The 19,475-nt window shown below is 50.2% G+C and overlaps 1 protein-coding gene across 7 annotated transcripts in view; it reads left to right on the top strand.

Moving 5' to 3' along the window:
* Positions 1 to 19,475, top strand: part of Mta1 (metastasis associated 1) — a 38,338-nt gene that overhangs the window by 8,704 nt on the left and 10,159 nt on the right. For 4 of the 7 annotated variants that reach the window (XM_087911479.1, XM_087911478.1, XM_087911477.1 and 1 more), the window contains exons 2-8: positions 2,585 to 2,652; positions 7,704 to 7,797; positions 10,974 to 11,024; positions 11,580 to 11,706; positions 11,778 to 11,841; positions 15,505 to 15,627; positions 19,152 to 19,249. In XM_087911479.1, coding sequence (XP_087767605.1) covers positions 2,585 to 2,652; positions 7,704 to 7,797; positions 10,974 to 11,024; positions 11,580 to 11,706; positions 11,778 to 11,841; positions 15,505 to 15,627; positions 19,152 to 19,249 — 625 coding nt within the window. The remainder of the gene's footprint in view (positions 1 to 2,584; positions 2,653 to 7,703; positions 7,798 to 10,973; positions 11,025 to 11,579; positions 11,707 to 11,777; positions 11,842 to 15,504; positions 15,628 to 19,151; positions 19,250 to 19,475) is intronic. The other 3 variants (XM_087911483.1, XM_087911480.1, XM_087911482.1) reach the window with 1 other exon arrangement.

Genomic DNA, 19,475 nt, shown 5'->3' with positions numbered 1-19,475 from the left:
TGTTGCCACCCTGGCGGGAGCCCGTGTCTATGCTGAGCATCCTCACCTCAGCTGCGCTGTTTTCCTCGCTGTGCAGGGCAGGCTACTCCCCAAGACTGCTGACAGGACCGGTGCCTCCTAGACTCATGAGATGGCAGCGCTCTTGAACAGTTACTTTCTCCACACCAGCTGAGGCCATGGCTGGGTCTCAGAAGAGGAAGGTGTGCAGGCTAGCATGTGGTTGGAGACACACATGGAGATGGGCCTGGAACCAGAACTGTTACAGCAGGCTGGTCATGTGTTCGTCTTCACTCAGTCTTTGCCCCCTGAAGGGGGACTGTTTGGCATTACCAGGGTCTGGGAAGGGGACATTCCAGGGCTATGGACAGCCTGGGAGAACAGGTCCATAAAAAGAACATAGTGAGCGCCACAGCAACTGCATCTGCTCAGATCAGTATCTGCATACAGATCCCATGTTTGCAATCCTGTTGAGAGACTGTTTCCAGAGTTACAAGGTCTGAGCCTTGGCAGCATTGCTGTAAGCATGAGCAGCACAATAACCCTGAGCTGTTGTCACCCTCAAACCTCTTGTTTTCTCATTAATTGGTCTGTACTTTGCAATTTCATCAGTTAAACGTTTGGAAGTTTGGTTGTACCTACTATGTATTGTGCTCGGTTCAGACCTAACCTCCATGCCTAGATTCTACTGTCGGGACCTCTGCAGATGTGTGCCAGTCTCTGTTGTAGTTCAAGGACACATTTTACAGTACCCACTGTTCAATTATATGCCCATGTGTTGGGTATGTGCATAGGTGCAAGTACCTGTGGAGGCCAGAAGAGGGCATCAGATCCCTGAGCTGGAATTACGTGTGTTTGTCAGTCACTCCATGTGGATGTTGAACTATACATACTAACCACCGAGCCATCTCTCCAGCCTACCTATTGTTTGTAGTTTTATCATTGAGACCTTTTCATGGTGTGTGTGTGTGTGTAACTGGATATCAAACACTTTCTGGTTTAATTTTTTTTCTTGTCTAAGTTCACATTGATTTTTGTTTTTATTAGAGTCTTCTTTATTTTCTTAGTAATGTATAGTGTGCATTTAGCATACTTCATTCTTGTTGGACAGACACATCTGAGGTTTGGAAAATGTGTGTAGTTCAGTTACTGCTGCCACAGACATAGCATGTGAACCTGTCCGTGAGCAAACCCTCCTGTCCTGGTACTACCCATCTCCATACCAGTGCCCATCCCTTGTTCTTGGATGTCTGTGCTTGAGCTTCTCAGTTCCCGCCTCTCGTATCATCCCAGGGTGCTCTGCTTGTTTGCCTGTTCTCTACTTGGGAAACATTTTATTTTATTCCAGTTTTTGGCCAAGCATAAATAATTTTGGTTTAGGGGCTTAATTTGCTATAATTTGTAATCATGAAAGTTTGGATTGTGGATGCCTTTTTTCCTTTTTAAAAAATTTTTTTGAAATAGGATTTTTCCATATAGCTCTGGCTGTCTGAAACTTGCTCTATAGACCAAGCTGGCCTCGAACTCACAGAGTTCCACCTGCCTCTACCTCCCGAGTGCTGGGATTAAAAGTGTGCTCCACCACCCCCTGGCTCAAAGTATACTTCTGCATTGACTGGGAATCAAACCTGAGGCCTCCTGGGTGGTGGGCAAGAATTCCACCACTGAACCATCAATGCTTTAAAAAACAAACAGACAAACAAACAAAAAAACTAGTTTTATTAAGAAATTATCCACAATGATGAAGTTCACAAGGGTGTTTTCACAAGGTGAGCCTCAGGAGGGTCCAAAATCTAAGCCCAGAGACTTCCTCCAATCCTGTACTCTTTCCTTCCCTTGGGCCTTGCTTTTCCCGGGAGACCCTTCATCCTAGTGTGAAAGTCTCTGAGTACTAGCTGCTGGAGTTCTAAGGATGTGGCTTACCACTGGCAGGTGGCACAGGCTCAGAAAGCAATATGGTGACAGGCCTGCAAGTGTGTGCCTGCTTGGGAGCAGGGAACTGCAGTTGCTAACTCTTGCCATTTCAACAGGAGTTACCTTCTCATCGGTTCAGCTAAGGAGGGGATTCATTGCCAAGGAGTTCTGCTGGCCTGGCAGTATGACAATCCAGCATGTTGTGTGCACTGGGATTCTCGGAGCATTGTGGTAGTGGGATGATCTAAGCTGTCCAGGCTGACTCTGCCAGCTTTCAAAGTCCTTGTGTCTATCTGTGAAGCCGACCTCTGGTGCTGAATCGTAGACACATTGTTCTTGCCTGCAGCAGCTACTTGGGAAGGTCTCCAGTAGTTTTCAGCAGGGGTTGGGCTTTCTGTAGTCAGTCCCCACAGTCTTCCCACTAAGGCTTGTGCTCCTGAAGGCAGAGAAATTGGATGTTTGAGGGCTGCAGACTCCTCCCAGGACAGCCCCTCTTTGGGCTATGACTGTTCACTGCTCTGATGGTGTAGGACTTCGCTTCCTCCAACCCCAGCCTTCCTACCCCTAACAGAGTAGGGCTAGGGCTTAGAGGGTCTGCTTGAGGTTTCCAGTCAGTTCTCTGTGGGCCCTAAGAATGGTGGGAATGACTGAGTGATGACCTCTCTGTTTGCAGACTATGTCTACTTTGAGAACTCCTCCAGCAACCCGTACCTGATCCGCAGGATTGAAGAACTCAATAAGGTAAGAGCTCAACACAGTAATGCTACTGCCCGACCCTGGTGGGGAGAAGTGGAGCCTTCCCTGTTGTGGGTGGTCAGGGTCTTGCTGCCTAAATTTTGATGTCCCTTCAGGAGAGGCTGTGAGTGAGCCACTATGGTTCTTTGGGGCTATGTCTAGGCTTCTGGTTATTTTTTTTCTTTTTAATTTTATGCGTATGGGTGTTTTGTCTCCATGTATATCTGTGCTGAGGAGACCAGAAGAGGGTATTGGATCCCCTGGAACTGGATGGCATTATAGATGATTGTGAGCTGCCATGGTGTTACTGGGAACTAGACCCGAATCCTCTGGAAGAGCAGCCAGTTCTCTTAACCACTGTGTCATTTCTCCTGCCCATACCTAGGGCAGCCTTGAGGTGTTGCTAGTTTCTCCTACCCCATCTCTCAGCACCTATCAGTCTGTCTGTGGCAGGTGCCCTTGTGGACTTGAGCATACCCACAACTCAGAGGGATCTGGTGGATGATTCTGGAGACCAGTCACAGACCAGGGGCAGTGCCCTTCGGTGCTGGTGCTCTTGGTTCCACCTATACACACACACACTCCCTCCTCATCCTCCTCCCATTTCTGTTAGCCTAGGTGGCTTCCTGGCCACAGGACTGCCATGAACATTACAGAGTTGTCTGCTCTGTCCATTACAACCTTGAGGGTGCATGTAGTATTTATATACTGGGAGTCCTGTTGGTGTCTTACCCCAGTTGCTTCTACTACCATGGTTTGTGTCTGCTGGGATGTTGTGAATCCTTGGCAGATGCTTAATCCTTGGTCTGGGGACATGGTTGTTTTATTACTGGAATCCTGGGATATCCACAGGCAACCTAGGGTGGAGGCTAAGAGTGTGGAAAATGGAGAAGTTGACATATGAATAGAGACTTTTTTTCCTAGGGTGCTGGTAGACAGGTATGTTCCTGCTCTGCTTCGTCCAGTGCAAGGCAAAGCAGAGGACATGACAGATTTCCCAGAACCGTGTCCCTGAAAACACACTCTTTCCTGCCAGACTGGGTGGCCCTGAGGCCTCCATAGCCTTTTTGTTATTGTTGTTTTTGTTTTTTGAGGCAGGATTTCTCAGTAGCCATGAAGCCCATCCTGGAATTTGCTCTGTAGACCAGGCTCTGTCTCCTGAGTGCTGGAATTAATTGTGTGTGCTACCACCACCCAGCACCACTCTGTAGCCTTTCTGAGTACCACAGACTAGTTGCTTTCCTAGACCTAAGTCTTGCTAGAATAGTAGTGTGGGATTCTTGGGATCAAATGGGACAGGGAGGGCAAGGTTGGATGCTGTCCCACAGGTGGTCCTGTTGAGCCTGACTTGGCTCTGTGGGTGGCTGTTGATGGAAGCCTAGGTGTAGCCCCAGCTTCTAGGGTTTGGCTGCCAGCTCCTTGGGACCCATGTCGCTCAGACTGTGCTGTGTAAGGCCTTATGCTGTGTGTTTGTGTGTGCATATGTGCACCTGGGCTGCTTCTGGAGACCCGAGGCCTGTCATGGCATAGGCGGGCACTAGTGTTTCCTCTGTTGTACTTTACAGAGCCCAGACAGGTACCCTATGTTTGGCCCTGGTTACAGTTGGCAGTAGGCTACTAATAGTGGCGGGAGCTCTCAGTTTGGACAGTTGATTTGGACCAACAGGCTCTCATTTACTTATTTCAATTGCACAGGCTTGAACATGAGCAAACAGGTTGTACAGAAGTAACCCAGCTGCAGTGAGTGAGCCAACTCTGTCTGTTTGTGTCCCCTGAATTCCTGCAGTGAGCAGCAACTAGAGGGTATCCCCTGGCTTACATATATGTAGCTGTGTCAACCCCAAAATTTCAAGTGGTATTCTGGCATAAGTCTCACCTAACTCAAAGCCAAGAGCAGAGGACAAGTCATATAGTAGGGAGTTGTGAGCTTGGCTGGCAGACTCAGATTCCCAGTTGTATACCAGCATTGCTGTCTCTCAACGGCACAAGGATGGGGCTCCTGCCAGGCGGTGGTGGCGCACGCCTTTAATCCCAGCACTTGGGAGGCAGAGGGCAGGCGGATCTGTGTGAGTTCGAGGCCAGCCTGGTCTCCAAGAGCTAGTTCCAGGACAGGCTCCAAAGCCACAGAAAAACCTTGTCTTGGGGCTGGGGGGGAAGGATGGGGCTCCTTTCTGGGCTTCTGTTTTGGCCTTGGCCTTGGATCTCTATGTTATGGTATGAACCTCTATGGTAGACCATACATACCTTTGGTCTCCACAGTCTGTGAGAGGTTCTCTAGGTCTCACCCTTTAACACATGAAGTTAACAAGGCAGCATGACTTGCCTGATATCCCTGGCTGCCATCCACAGCTAGCATGCTCAGTGCACATGAAATCGCTTCAGGACCCTGTTACAGAGGAAAGGCAAGTGAGTACCTTTAATGATAAAAAACTCCTGGCCTCCAGAGGCTGTGTGACATTAGTGCATACGTGAACATGGAGCTAGGAGGAAAAGGAACTGCTAGTGTCGGGGATAGAGTCCAGGACCTCAGGAAGGAGGAGAAAGTACCAAGCATGCACAGGTCTGTAGCCAGAGAACAGAATCCAAGGCCTCAGGAAGGAAGAGATAGTACCAAGCATGGGCAGGTGCTGTGACCAGGGACAAAGTGAGAGAAGCTCCCAAAATGAGCACGAACTTCTAGAAGTGAAAACAGAAAAGGAAGATTGGTGACAATTAAGGATACTTTCTAGAGAGTAGAACAGGAATAGGGACACAAATCAGAAAACCAGAGACAATCTCAAAACCTAGCACCTCCATAGGAGGAATAAAGGAAACGAGTCCCCCAACAGGGAGTGATCCAAGGAATAAGGACCGAACGGAGGGTCTTCTTGGGGGTGTCTTGTCAGAACATGCGAGAGAGAGAGATTAATTTAGAGGGCTTGGGTGGTGGATGTACATGCCTTTAATCTCAGGACTTTGGAGACAGGGGCAGTGGAACTCTTGAATTTGAAACCAGCCTGGTCTACATAGTAAGTTCAAGTCGAGTTAGGGCTACATAGTGAGACTGTGTCGCAAATAAAAACCCCAACAAAAAAAAAACTTCTAAATTTAGAGAGAAAGCGGATTACACGAGCACACAGCTGCACTTTGCATTCTCCATGTTCATGCAGAAGGCAAGTCATACTAACCCGTGTCCAGGCGAAGATGGGCTGGTGACTATACCTGCCAGCCTCTCAGAAGGCCATGGAAGCTGTTCACTGCTACAGTGAGGCCGTCATCCTGGGTGTACTAAGAGTTGTCCCAGCTTATGAAGGTGATAAATGGGAGTGTCTCCAGTGATCAGAGCTGGACATTTGTTCCTAGACACCACTTGTAAGCTGTTCAGAGGATTCCATGATAGACAGTTGAATGGGAAACTAAGTAAATGTAAATGAACGTGGATTGAGGAATGGAGAGGAAGGAGCAATGTCACAGTATTAGCTCAGCCATCTTTCTGTGGTTATATGCCATCAGAGTATGTGATGGTGGATTAGTATTGTCAATTTGACGTAATCTAGAATCACATGCAAGGCTGCCCTCTGGGCACACCTGGGGGTCTTATCTTGATTATGTTCACTGAGGTGGGAGGACCCACCCACTTCTGGGAGCGCCATTCGCTGGCTGGGATCCAGGATTGTGTAAGCAGAGAAAGCAGCAGCAGGCATTCATCTCTGCTTCCTGGCATGTGATATATCATATATATCCATGTCACACGGATACCATGTGACTATCTGTTTCAAGCTCGTTCCTGAGGCTACTGTGACTTCTCTGCCCTGGTGGGCTGTGGTATGGAACTGTGAGCCAGGCTAAGTCCTTTTCTCCCTTGAGGTGCTCTAGCAAAGTAACAGCTTAGCAACAGAAAAAGAAATGAAGACAGGGTATGAACATGGAACAGCATTAAAATACTGAGTTGGGAGATGTGTAATGGTATTGGGCTAGATGCAGAGTGAGCTCTGGCCTACAGTAACTGTCAGAACCTGTGGAAGTCAGCCCAAGTGGCTATCTTGGGGTGGGGCTATTGTCACTGCAGGACTCACTGTTGAGTGTTGATGCTTCAGACTATGAGTTGCTTCACCATGGTGAGGTTTGTCAGATACAAGAGCCAACCAGGGAGGCTCCAGTGGCCGTAGAAGGTTGACCTGAGCACAGAGGGGATAAGAGTTCTCTTGATGATGGCTCTGGATGTAGCAGGTGACTACAGACCATGCCAATATAAGTGAGTGAACAGGGTGGATAAACAGGAGTGAGGAGACAGACACCTTGTGTAGAGCATGGTAATTTATACATCTCCACCCAGGGCGGGAACACTAGCCAGGGTTATAATCTTGCATCATAGCACCATTATCATTAATATTAGTTTTCAGACGGGGTCTCACTGTATAGTCCTGGCTTGCCTGGAATTCACTGTATAGACCAGGCTGATTTTCAACACACAGAACACTGCCTGCCCCTGCGTCTCAAGTGCTGAGATTACAGACGTGCCCTGCATTATTTAGCATTCGTGTGAGCCCTGGCTAGTTATATAGTATTCTCTGTTAATGCTAGCATACAGAGTGTTACAGCAGCCCAGGTTGAGGCATGCAGTTGACTCAAGGCCTCACCTTGCTGGTTCCTGTTGGTCATGTGGGTCCAAGTGGTAGACTGAGTCTCTACTGCTAGCAGTGTGGAAGTGGCAGTGTTGAAGGAGGGTGACTGCAGTCTGTAGCAGGACTGTCCTTAGGATTTCTGGTAAATCAAGCAGGGCCGCCACTGTCTTGGTGGAGCCCCTGACTGGCAATGTAGACTCTCATAAGCCCAGGTCACTGGGTGGGGCAAATCATTCTATGTGTCTAGTGTCTATTCCCCTTTGGTCACATTTACCTGACTTTGGATGTGTCAGAGGTATGGCTGTCCTCAGCTCACTTGGGGCCCCACACCAGGACTTAGGTGTCGGAGATCTGTCATTTTCTTCTGAATGTTTCTGTTTGGGAGACTTGGTCTTGTCTTGAGGACCCTTTTGGGGTCTGCATTGCTCAGATATCTCTGTCTTGCTGTTACAGACAGCCAACGGGAATGTGGAGGCCAAGGTGGTGTGTTTCTACAGAAGGCGAGACATATCCAGCAGCCTCATCGCCCTGGCCGACAAGCATGCAAGTGAGTCTCAGCCTTTTCCCTGGGGTGATATGCCTGTCCCCTTCAGTGCTTACTCTTGGGTCCCGGCCTCACTGAGGCCGTTCTGCTGGCCTGCCCTTTGCTGTCCTGTCTGTAGCTGGATTCTGGTGACACCTTTATTGCCCTGTGTTAGTGCATCATCCTCCCGGATCCTGCTTACCATGGACTAGGGTGCAACATTCCTCTTCGTGCCTCTTGCCCCATGCCCATTAGTTATGGACCAGTGTGGGATGTTGGTATACCTGGCACCTGGCTCAGACCCATGGGACAGATGATAAGGAAGGTACTGACTGTAGTCACTGTCTGGCCCTTGAGATAAGACTATTTTCCTTTTATTTTTCCTTTCACTGGAAGATGACTATGTTTTCAGTAATTTTTTTTTTTCAGAATCAAAGACCTTCCTCCTTGCTCAAGGGAACTCAAGCCCAAGTCTAATAAGCATGGTCCAAGGGTGCTTTTCCTCCCTATTGGGACATTGGCCTGGTTCTCATGCTTAGGGTCTGGCATCTCACTGAAACAGACCCACATAGGCCGCTGATGTTTTGTGCTTGGGAATCATGACTGGAGCAGGTCTGTGTGAATGTTGGACAACTGCTTAGCCCTTGACCCAGGGCTTCTGCCTGAGCCTGGGAACCGTAAGGCTGTGGTCACTGAGTGCTGTCTCCCAGCAGGGGAGGAGCAGAGCTGCCTGGGCTGTCCACCCAGGAGGGTACTTTTCCATCAGTAGTTCAATAGGTAGTATTCCTGGCTCTTCGTTGTTGGGTAAAGGGCTCAAGCCACTTGTAGCACTCGTGTGTGCGTACGCGCACACACACACACCTGTGCCCATCCTCCATCATCCTCACTCCTAACTGGTGAGAGTAGGGTTGAAGGAGCCAGAATATCCTTGTGGTGACAGCCAGTCAGATGGGAACCCTAGAAACCTACCCCAAGCAGGAGTGTTTAAGAGACAGGATGTCTAGCACTAGCTCTCCTCCCCAGCTCTGGAACTACGTTAGGGAGGAGCAAGGAGGAGCTAGAGCTGACTTTAGAGCAGGGTTAGCTATGCAGAAGTTCTTGTCATCCTGTAGGCATCCCTGAGTGACCTAATAGCACAGCATTATGACCCTTCGTTTTTGCTTCTGAACTGAAAATGTAGCTCTCATCTTGGACCATCTCTGGATCCCTTTTGGATACAAAGCCAGGCTCCCTTGACCTCTGACCTCAAAGCCCATGCTTTGCCCTATAGGTGCATATGCTTCATGCTGTGTAAATGTTAGACATAATTGTAGCCTGTGGGTGTGGGTCTCAAGTCTGCAGTAAAGTTGGAGTCATCTTGTGTCCACCACAGGAGAGAGGAATGGTCTGCTAGAAGGGCAGTGACCTACTTTAAGAACCACTGCAGTCAGAACTTCCTGCTGTCTAGATGCCCCGAGGTGCTGCTGTCTCTGTGAAGGGGGGTGTGTGGTGTGAAGACTCAGCATCTCAGGAGGTTTACCTCAATATGGAGGGCCTCCCAGAATGAGGGAGTCTACAGAGCCTTTGCACTGTGCTCCCAGAAAAGCTGCATGGGGCATCTCTGGCCAGGCCTCCTCTGAGCTTCATCAAGCCAAGGAGACAGGCATCAAGGGTACTAGGGTCTGCTGGCTGACTTCTCTTGGCCTGTCCTGTGAATGCCAAGTGCCCCATTCCCTCAGGCTGCCTCCTGATTACATAGAGCCTCCTGTAGCCAGGGCCCACACAGCTGGTTCTACAGTGGGGGGCATTACACAGGAGACTCAGAAAGTGGCCTGCCTTGTGGTCCGAGAGCCTCTGACTTCCCAGTTGGTACCCTAACAGGGTATCTAGCCCAAGCACTGCCCTCAGATGGGAAAACAGACCCTGTAGCTTGTGGTGCATCCATAGCAGGAACCCTTTCCAGATGTCCACAGAGTGAAGTGTGGCCTGGCTTCTACCCAGTACCCTCCAGAGCAAGGTTAGGGCTTAGGAGAGAGACTAGAGGAGCATGGGAGCCCAGAGCTGGTGCTTCTGGGCCTGGGCAGGGGAGGGGGGTGCTTAGAATATGGGTTGGGGCTGTCTTATCTGCCTTCATATGTCCTTTGAAAGATCTCTAGGGAGAGCTGGAGCCAGCGGCTGTGCATGTAGCTGTGATGGGGTCTGGTTCAGCTCCAGGGCTAGAAGAGATAAGGGTGCCTGTCAGGTTTGTGGGGGACTGTGCCTGGAACCTGACGTTGATGCAGCCCACAGGCCCCTCTACAGTGAGGGTGTGGCTATGTTCCCTATGTGCTGTATAATGCACAGTGGGTGTGCACAAAAGCTAAGCTATGTGTTTGTTGGCTGGGCCTCATGTAACTATGACATCTCAGTTTCTAGATGATGTGCGTGCATAACTCCTGACTGCTGGGCAGGAGCTGCTCTGCCTTGTTTGGTAGGAAAATTGCTCGGTGGAGATGCCCCAGGCTCCTGGGGCCCAGTCTAACTGAGACCAAATCTCCCAGCCCTGGCCTCCATCTAAAGTGCCTAAGGCTAGGGATTCCCCTCCAAAAAGTACCAGAATGCCCTGCAGTTACCACATGGGGGCAACAGAGAGCAGCCATGTCTGGCAGCCTTTTGGAGCTGTGGGTATTGGCAGGACTCTCCCCCTGCTGGACACACTAGGCGTGCCTGGGCTTCCATTGTGCACACTATTCCATACTCCCCAATTTGGGGATCTGGGATAGACAGAGGGGTATTTTGTTGATACAGGGTAGTGGACAATAGCCAAACCACCTGATGTTTGGTGTAGCCTGGGTTTTTCCCAGTAGTCATTACACCTGCTGTGCTGTGGTCTTCTTGCCCTTCGCTGGGCAGTCTTGTCTGGAGGCCTCTGACTCCTGTGCTTGCCATTTAGGTAGGAGCTAGGACCTGATTGGTGGAATGTGTGTGAGCGTTCTTGTTGGGGCAGGCAAGAGCTACACTCATAGAAGGTCTTAGCAGTAGTTGGAAGAGGAATGGGTCTTGGATGGGTGGCCTGAATGTTGGAGCAGTCAGGAGACACAGGTAGTCGTTGACTGGGTGGTATTTGTCCTCTATTGGGAGGCCTGTGGCCCCCATGTCTCCTCGGTCCGGGCCCTGGGCAGGGAGCAAGCGCTGGCACTGGCCCTAACCTGCCATCTGGGCGCTGTCTGTCTGTTATGTAGCCCTGTCAGTCTGCTATAGAGCCGGACCGGGGGCGGACACCGGCGAGGAAGGTAAGAGCCGACCTTTGTAAGGAGGGTGTCCTCGCGTCTGTGTCCCTGGGCTGGGGCGGGCGTCGCACAGGTGGATGTATCCTGGATGGGCTGCCTGCATGCCCGTCCCTGTATGCCCTGCCAGCCGGCTGAGGGCTGGGGTTCCCTGTGTTCAGTTTGTAGCCCAGACCTCGGGGTTGTCCTGCTAGTGCAGGAAATCTACTGTGTTTTGTGCAGGGCCGTCCGGCCTCAGGCTGGTGGATGAAACCTCCTGTCCTGAACATATAGTGTGCCCATATTTTTCCTGCCTCTCTCTGCCTGCTGCTCCTGAGGCCAGTTTGAACACTGTCCTCCTCCTCCTGTCCTGATGCTGAGCCCTATATTCCAGGGTTCCAGGGTATCTGTGGGAACCTGCTCAGAGCTCCTGAACCACCTTGAAATGGGCAGGAGATGTGCTAGGCAGGAAAGTGGCCCTCCTGTGCTTGGTGCCCTGTACGAGGGAGAGCTAGCTTGGGGGCCAGGACTCTCAGCTGCCATCTTCAGGGATGACTGAAAGGATCTCTTTGTCCTCTCTAGGGGAAGTGGAGGAAGAGGTAGAGAACCCAGAGATGGTGGACCTGCCTGAGAAACTTAAGCATCAGCTGCGGCATCGGGAGCTGTTCCTCTCTCGGCAGTTGGAGTCACTGCCTGCCACCCATATCAGGTAGTTCTCAGGGCCCCTACCTAGTGTCCTGCTGCCTGCCCCTCCTCCTCTTACCCGTTCTTCTTTTCCAGGGGCAAATGCAGTGTTACCCTGCTCAATGAGACTGAGTCACTCAAGTCCTACCTGGAGCGTGAGGTAAGACCCATCCTACTGTCTTCTGGCCTGGCACGATGCCTGCCTTTTTAATGGTACCATAGCTCCTTCCCTACCCACAGCACCCTCTGAGCAGGATTCAGAGAAGTACGCCTGGATCCTATTGGTCTTTTCAGGTGTTCATAGGCATTCCTTCAAGATGACTCCTGTGTGGAGGTCTCAAGTCTGGGGAATAAATGGTTTGAACTGGTGAGCACTTGTGCCTTCCTAGCCAAGGTTCCAGGAACAAGAGTCACCTTTTCTCCTACCTGGGTGCTTGTAAAAAAAAAACTTGGGGCTGGAGAGATGGCTTAGTGGTTAAGAACATTGCGTACTCTTCCAAAGGTCCAGAGTTCAATTTCCAGCAACCACATGGTGGCTCACAACCATCTGTCATGATGTCTGGTCTACAGGCATACACACAGAAAGAATATTGTATACATAATAAATAAATAAATATTTTTTTTATAAAAAACCTTTGTGGGTGTCACATGGGAAACAGAAGCCTACACAGGACATCTCTGTCCACAGTCTAAAGTGACCTCAGGGCTGCTGGCCTTTGTGGGAATTACTGCCTTTGGGGCAAGAAGTTCTTAATGTAGGGTCACTCTGCACATAGTTGGGCATTACCCATTAGATGCCCTCCTTCCCCCCAAGAGAAACTAGTGCCTCTGGAGAAGCAAAGTCCCTGAGTTGTAGGAAGGTCAGGTTTCTGGGGCTAGATGGCTGGCATGTCAGTTACTCAGAGGGTGTGGCCGTAGTCAGGTAAGAAGCAGGTGTGTCCCGTTTCACACCGCCAACGTCACACCACCATTACCACCTCCACCACCACTACCACCACCTCCTTCACCACTGCCACCGCCATCATCACCTCCTACATCATCACCACCATCTCATCTACGTCCTCCACCACCACCTCCTCCTCCTCCTCCTCCTCCACCTCCTCCTCCACATCCTCCACCTCCTCCTCCTCCACCATCACCTCCTCCTCCTCCTCCTCCACGTCCTCCTCCTCCACCTCCACCTCCTCCACATCCTCCACCTCCACCTCCTCGTCCTCCACCTCCTCCTCCTCCACCACCACCTCCACCACCTCCACCTCCTCCACGTCCTCCTCCTCCTCCACGTCCTCCACCTCCTCCACGTCCTCCACCTCCTTCACCACCTCCACCGCCATTATCACCTCCATCACCACATCCTCCCTGGGACCCAGCCTCTCGGGTTCTACTGCTTCAGCTTGAGCCTTGAGACCTGAGGCTCCCATGCACAGCCAGTTCAGGCTGGTCTAGATAGGGCCCCATTACCTATATGCCTCCAGGGAGTGCCATTGAAGTTTGAGAGTACCAGAGTGGCAGAATATGGCCTGAGCTCAGCTCACACCCCTCACACAGGGCTTGACTAAATGCGGTGCTCACTGTGAACCAACTCTGTAGGCGTGCTACCCTGTGTTCTCAGCCATATCCCCACTCCTGCCATACAGAGCCCAGAAATAGTTGGACATAGTGGTTCAGCTGTTGGTACATGAGCCCCTTCGGGGCCCCTAGTCCAAGCAGCCATGGACGTGTTCTGGTGAGACTTGTTGAAGTTCTCCTGGACTAGGAATCTGAGCAGCCATGAGATGTGCACCAACAGTTCTCCAGGCAGGCAGGGCCTACAGAAGAGGCCGTGAAGTTCTATTGGCTGCACAGGAGTCTAGGGAAGAGGCTGTGGTTGCTGCTGGGAATGTTTCTCCTGGACAAAGGACTTTGGAAGGACCCCTGCTGGCAGCTGTGGAGAAGGGTGACTGCAGAGTGGGAAGAGTCACAAGCATTTGTGAGCCAAAGACCAGTGGTAATGTGGCACACACAGTGGCAGTCCCAGTAGTATGGGTGGCACACAGACAGCCTAGGCAGGGTTCCAGGTGGTGAAGCCCATGTGTTCGTTGATACTGTTTTTCATTTAGATGTTTAGGAAACATGCAATACCTGAGTGATGAGAGGAGCAGGTTCCTGCTGCTTCTGGCTGGGCACCTCACTGCTGTGTGTGTGTCTGAGACCAGGCCCCCCTCCCCATACCTGTGGCTCACCAGGCATAACTACCAGTAGTCTCTGAGAATCGTACTTTGCCTAGGCCTCAGCCCTCACAGGCAAAGTCTCAAGGAACAGGGACTCTGCTGGACAGTGGTGGTGCACACCTTTAATTCCAGCACTTGGAAGGCAGAGAGGCAGGTGGATCTCTGTGAGTTTGAGGCCAGCCTGGTCTACAGAGTAAGTTTACTGTCTGAGAAAACCAAAAAAGAAAAAAAAAAGGAAAGAATAGGGACCTACCAAAAAGAGCAGCCCCTACCACAGAGAATAGCCTAGAAAGGGATGCCTAGTATGGTCAGACCACCCAGACTTTGTCCTAGTGAACCTTAGCATGAAACAGGCTTTGCTTTTTGTAATTCAGAGAAGTAGTATGGGGTCTGAACAGTGGCAGGTCTGGGACAGCAACACTGTCCGCTGGGTGGGCTGGACCCCTTAGAAAAGCAGCCATCATTGACAGGTCTTGTATGTGGTACTAACGCCCCAATACAGCAGTTGAAAGAAGTCATTTTCAGAGTGGTAGCAGGATTTAGCATAGGAGCTAGGAAAGGAGGCAGAGGAATTGGTAGTCATGGATGGAATGTAAAGATGAGGACCAGCAGGTCTGGGGGCAGAGTGCACGGGTGCAGGTCAGGAACTCGGGATCACTGGGACCACGGAGAGTCAGGTGATGGGGAGGAGTTGATCTCAGGCCCAGAGACTCCTACTCAGAACCAGCACCGTGTGCCTATGAGGAATGAGACTGGAGCAGTGGGACTAAAGCCTGAGGCAGGGGAAGGTTGAAAAGGGTTGTAGTGTGAGTTTCAGCCTAGTGACCAGGCACTGAGCTAGTCAGCCATGGAAAGCTGCAGCCTGGTTTGGTGTCCAACTCTGTGCTTGGTGCATCTCTGTGCTTGCCTGCCTGCAGCCTGTAGGATTTATTTCTAGGTACCTTGGTTTTTATTGCTCACATAAATTGAATTCTGTCCCCGTCCCCTGCACAAGGTGGTGGTGGTATTTGAGATAGGTTATTATATAGCCCTGACTGTTGTGGAACTCACTGTATAGACCAGGCTGGCTGTGAACTCACAGAGCTTGGTTCTGCCTCTCAAGTGCTAGGATGCACCACTATGCCTGGCCTTTACAAGCTGAATTGAAATTGTTGCTGTGACAGAGACAGTGACTTTTGTGAGGGAGCTGTGCCTGGTGACCTTGGCAAGCTCATGACTCATCAACTCTTAGTTCCTAACCAGACAAGCAGCTTCTGCAGCAGCAGTTTGAGGTTCCCTCCCAGGTTTTTTTAAATTAATTAATTAATTTATTTATTATGTATACAATATTCTGTCTGTGTGTCTGCCTGCAGGTCATCAGAGGTCATTTCAGATGGTTGTGAGCCACCATGTAGTTGCTGGGAATTGAACTCAGGACCTTTGGAAGAGCTGAACCATTTCTCCAGTCCTCCCTCCCAGTTCTTACCTCATTTCTGTTGCTGTGGGGGCTTCTGTGCCCAGGTTCATGGGCAGGCAGGACACACACACACACCCTGTCAGAACTGGACGGACTTGTTGGGAGCAGCTGGAGGTAGAGAACTCACCTGACGCCTGTCTTGTGTGGTGTTTTTCAGGATTTCTTCTTCTATTCTCTAGTCTACGACCCACAGCAGAAGACCCTCCTGGCTGATAAAGGGGAAATCCGAGTAGGAAACCGATACCAGGCTGACATCACCGACTTGCTAAAAGAAGGTGAGGTTTAGGCTGGGCCAGGAGGGAGGAAGCTGGAAGTAGTGCCTGTAGCTGGAACCTTGGTAACCTTGAGTTCGGCTCTTTCAGCGACTCCTTCCTAGGGGACATTGGAATCCAGAAGCAAATCTCATACCCCAGAGCCACCTGTTAAACCCCTGTAACTTCTTGATCTGGGATTTCCCTTTGGCAGTTCATTGTGACTTTGATTTTATATTGTTTCTGCTAGGCAAGTGCTCTGCCACATGCCACAACCCAACCCCACTCGTATTTATTTATATTTCATGTGTGTGGATATTTTGCTTGCATGTGTATTGGTGCACCACTTTTGTACAGTGTCCATGGCGTCAGAAGAAGGCGTTGGATCCCCTGTGGCTGGAGTTACAGGCAGTTGTGAGCCGCTCTGTGGGTGCCGGCAGTTGAACCCAGGTTCCCTTGAAGGGCAGTCAGTGTTGTTAACCACTGAACCATTTCCCCAGCCCCATTCATTCCACGTTTTTTGAGACAGAGTCTCATTTATTTTACATGGTCTAAACTGACCTTGAACTTGCTGCCCTGTTGCTTCAGCCTTGAAAGCTGCTGAGGATACAGCAGCAGCCACCACACTTGATTCATTGTAGTTTTTACATTTGTGTGAAGTGTGTATAGAGGTCAGAAGACCCACCCTGTGAGACCCAGGATTAGTTCAGGTTCTTAGTGTGCTTGTGGAGGTCAGAGAACAACATGTAGGAGTCACCTCTCTTTCTAGCATGTGGGTTCTAGAGATTGAACTCAAATTGTCAGGCTTGTCTGCAAGCACTTTTGCATACTGAACCATCTCAACACCACCTCCTCTTTTGGGGTGGTATCAAATTACATTTATTTTTTTCATTAATCTGTATTTAGGGGGTTGGTGGTCAGAGGACATCCTGCAAGAATAGGTTCTGTCCTACAATGGTGGGTCACAGAGATTAAACTCAGTTTCTCAGGTTTGGTCAGAAGTGATTTTACCACTGCCAGAGCAGATTGACATCCACCAACTCTGACATAGCATCTGAGACTTGCAGGTCCCTCCCACATCTTCCGTCAGCAGCCCTAGCAGAATGATCTGATGAGCTCAAGACCCTGGCCTTTGTCCCCTAGTAAAGCGCTCAGGCTCCGTCCCAATAGCCTGTCGAGGTTCCATATCCCGTGTAACTGTTAGCTCATTTTAAGAGAGTCCCTAGTCTGAGACTGTGCTAGTACAGTGCATTGCTGTCTTAGTCAGCACATGTTCACGTCATTTTGTATGTCCTTCTCTTTGCCTTTATTGGTTTTTATTCTCTGTTTTCTGTGTTATTAATCTCAGAATGTGGAGCTAATCCCAGTTGGGTGGTAGCTGGGTGGGACCTGGCTTATCAAACAGCTGGCTCTCTGGGTACAAGGGCGCTTCCCTTTTGAGTTCTGTGTTCAGTAGACTGCCCTTTGCTGACTTCTGTCCCATGGCTGAGTCTCTGTTACCCCGTTGCTGATGCCCATGCACACAGCCTCTTAGCCAGAGCCAGCCAGCTGCTGCCTGTGCTGGCCTCAGTTCAGCTTCTTCCCCAAACAGTCCCAGCTCTGAGGCTCTGTAAGCAGTCCTGAACCATGTCCAGCCTCCTGGGCTGAAGCCACAGTATCTGCTTTCTTAGCCTGGCCAGGGGAAGGGTTGGAGGAAAGTAACAGAGGCCTTGCCTGTGAAATCTACATGAGCTTAGGTTACACAGGGACCAGAGACTTGGCGAGGTCTCAAAGGTTAGAAGACCTCGATTGGAGCATCTGTTCTTCAGAATCCAGCAGTTCCATGTGTCCCAGGCATTTGTTGGCTCATTGGTGAGGGTTAGGAGAATCCATCCCTAAAAGAGCCACTTCAGGGCCCCAGAGGAATGGCCTGGCACCATGGCCTCTTCCCTCCTAGTACTCCTCTGCAGCCTCTTGACCCAAAGGCTGTTGCTTCCCATGGTGTCTTTCTTAAAAATACTTACTTTTTATTCATGTGTGTGTATGCCATGTGTCGGGGTGCCCACAGAGACCAGAGGTGTTTGTGAGCTGCTAGATATGGGTACTGGAAATTCAGGTACTGGGACTTGAACTTGGGTCCTCTGGAAGAGCAATACATGCTCTTAACTGCTGAGCCATCTCTCCAGCCCCACTATCCCTCTTTTTTTTTTAAAAAATATTTATTTATTATGTATACAATGTTCTGTTTGTGTATATGCCTGCAGGCCAAAAGAGGGCACCAGACCCCATTACAGATGGTTGTGAGCCACCATGTGGTTGCTGGGAATTGAACTCAGGACCTTTGGAAGAGCAGGCAATGCTTTCAACCTCTGAGCCATCTCTCCAGCTCCCCACTATCCCTCTTTGAATTTGAATATAAAATTGAATACCTGCCTCCAGTAACTATGTTGGAAATTTCAAAGGAGCAGTGTGGGTTGGAATCCTCTGGTGTTCTTTGCTCTCAGTTTCAGACAGTTGCAAACCATTTGCTTTGAACAGTGTCTTGGTTTTTGGAACCTTGGGATACTAAGCGTTACACACTGTGACTCTCCAGGTGAAGGGATTGAGTGCGGTCCACACCAAGAGAGAAACCTACCCACAACACTGGGGAAATGCCCCTGTACTAGGCCTGCATAGGCCAAAGGTTATAAATCCAGCTGTGCACCGTGACTGCCAGGGAACCTGATAATGATTCAAGCTCCTCAGTCCTTCCCGTGGTTCATACTGGGACCGTGAAGTCCATGGTCTTGCCCGCAGAAGTGCGGTGGTGGGCTTCCAACTCGGTACCCTCATCCTCTGTGACTGGATGATCATAAGATCTGCCTGGCCCTGAATTTAGGACCTGGAGATAGTAACTCTTTAAGTAACTCTTTAAGAGGACCAGAAATACCTCCTTGGAGACACCCAGCCCTTTTATTAAGAGAGCTTGCTCAGTGCCCTGACTCGGAACCCAGTACCCTGCAGGGACTTAAGTGCTGGCTGTTCATGGACACATGGTGCATTGATGGCAAGGACCAAAGGGGAATTGATTGGATCTGATGCAAATTCCGAAGCCTGATACCTTCATTAAATTATGAATGTAGCCCTTGGAGAGTCAGACAATGGGTGATTGTGGTATTTCTCCTTGGGGCATCTCCCTAGAGTCAGGCCTGGCCCAGCTCACGATACAGTTCTCCAGACTTGGTGCTGCTGTATGCTCTTCATGATGACAGTTATTTCTTCAGTAATTGTCCCATAACTCCCAGAGCAACAGAAATCAAAGAGTAGAGTGCCTGACACCCCCCCCTTTCCCCAGGTCATGCCCAGCCTCGGGTGTTGGGTATGTATAAGATGTACAAGCCCATCCCGGGCCAAGTGCCATGTAGGTTATGTGTATGGGTGTATGTACTGCCCCCGCCCCCCAGCCAGCACTTCCCATCACCTGGGGAAAAATGATACCGTGGGGCCTGGGGAACAAACAGACTTTTTGGTTTCACTCTGGAGTGTTTCCCACAGCCTTTGCTGCTCTAAGTGACGCTTGTTTCCCATAGGTGAGGAGGATGGCCGTGATCAGTCAAAACTGGAGACCAAGGTGTGGGAAGCCCACAATCCACTTGTGGATAAGCAGATTGACCAGTTCCTTGTAGTGGCCCGGTGAGTCCAATAACCAGGGGTAAGCAACTTGTTGCCTGCAGCACGGTGGTGGGTCTTGGGAACACGGAGCCTTAATTTGTACATCCAACATGAAGTCCATAGTCTTGCCCTTGTTTCCTGCTCAGAGCTTTCCCTGAGTATGGATGCAGCCTTTTATGGCTGCAAATGTCCCTGGGTTCCTGCAGATCCCATGACAAGTGTACCTATATGTCTGGGCCTCTGTTCT

Source organism: Myodes glareolus, chromosome 11, assembly GCF_982192425.1.
Source record: "Myodes glareolus chromosome 11, mMyoGla1.1, whole genome shotgun sequence".
Taxonomy (NCBI): domain Eukaryota; kingdom Metazoa; phylum Chordata; class Mammalia; order Rodentia; family Cricetidae; genus Myodes; species Myodes glareolus.
Note: the sequence above shows the minus strand (reverse complement) of the source record. Positions and strands in the feature narration are given on the sequence as shown.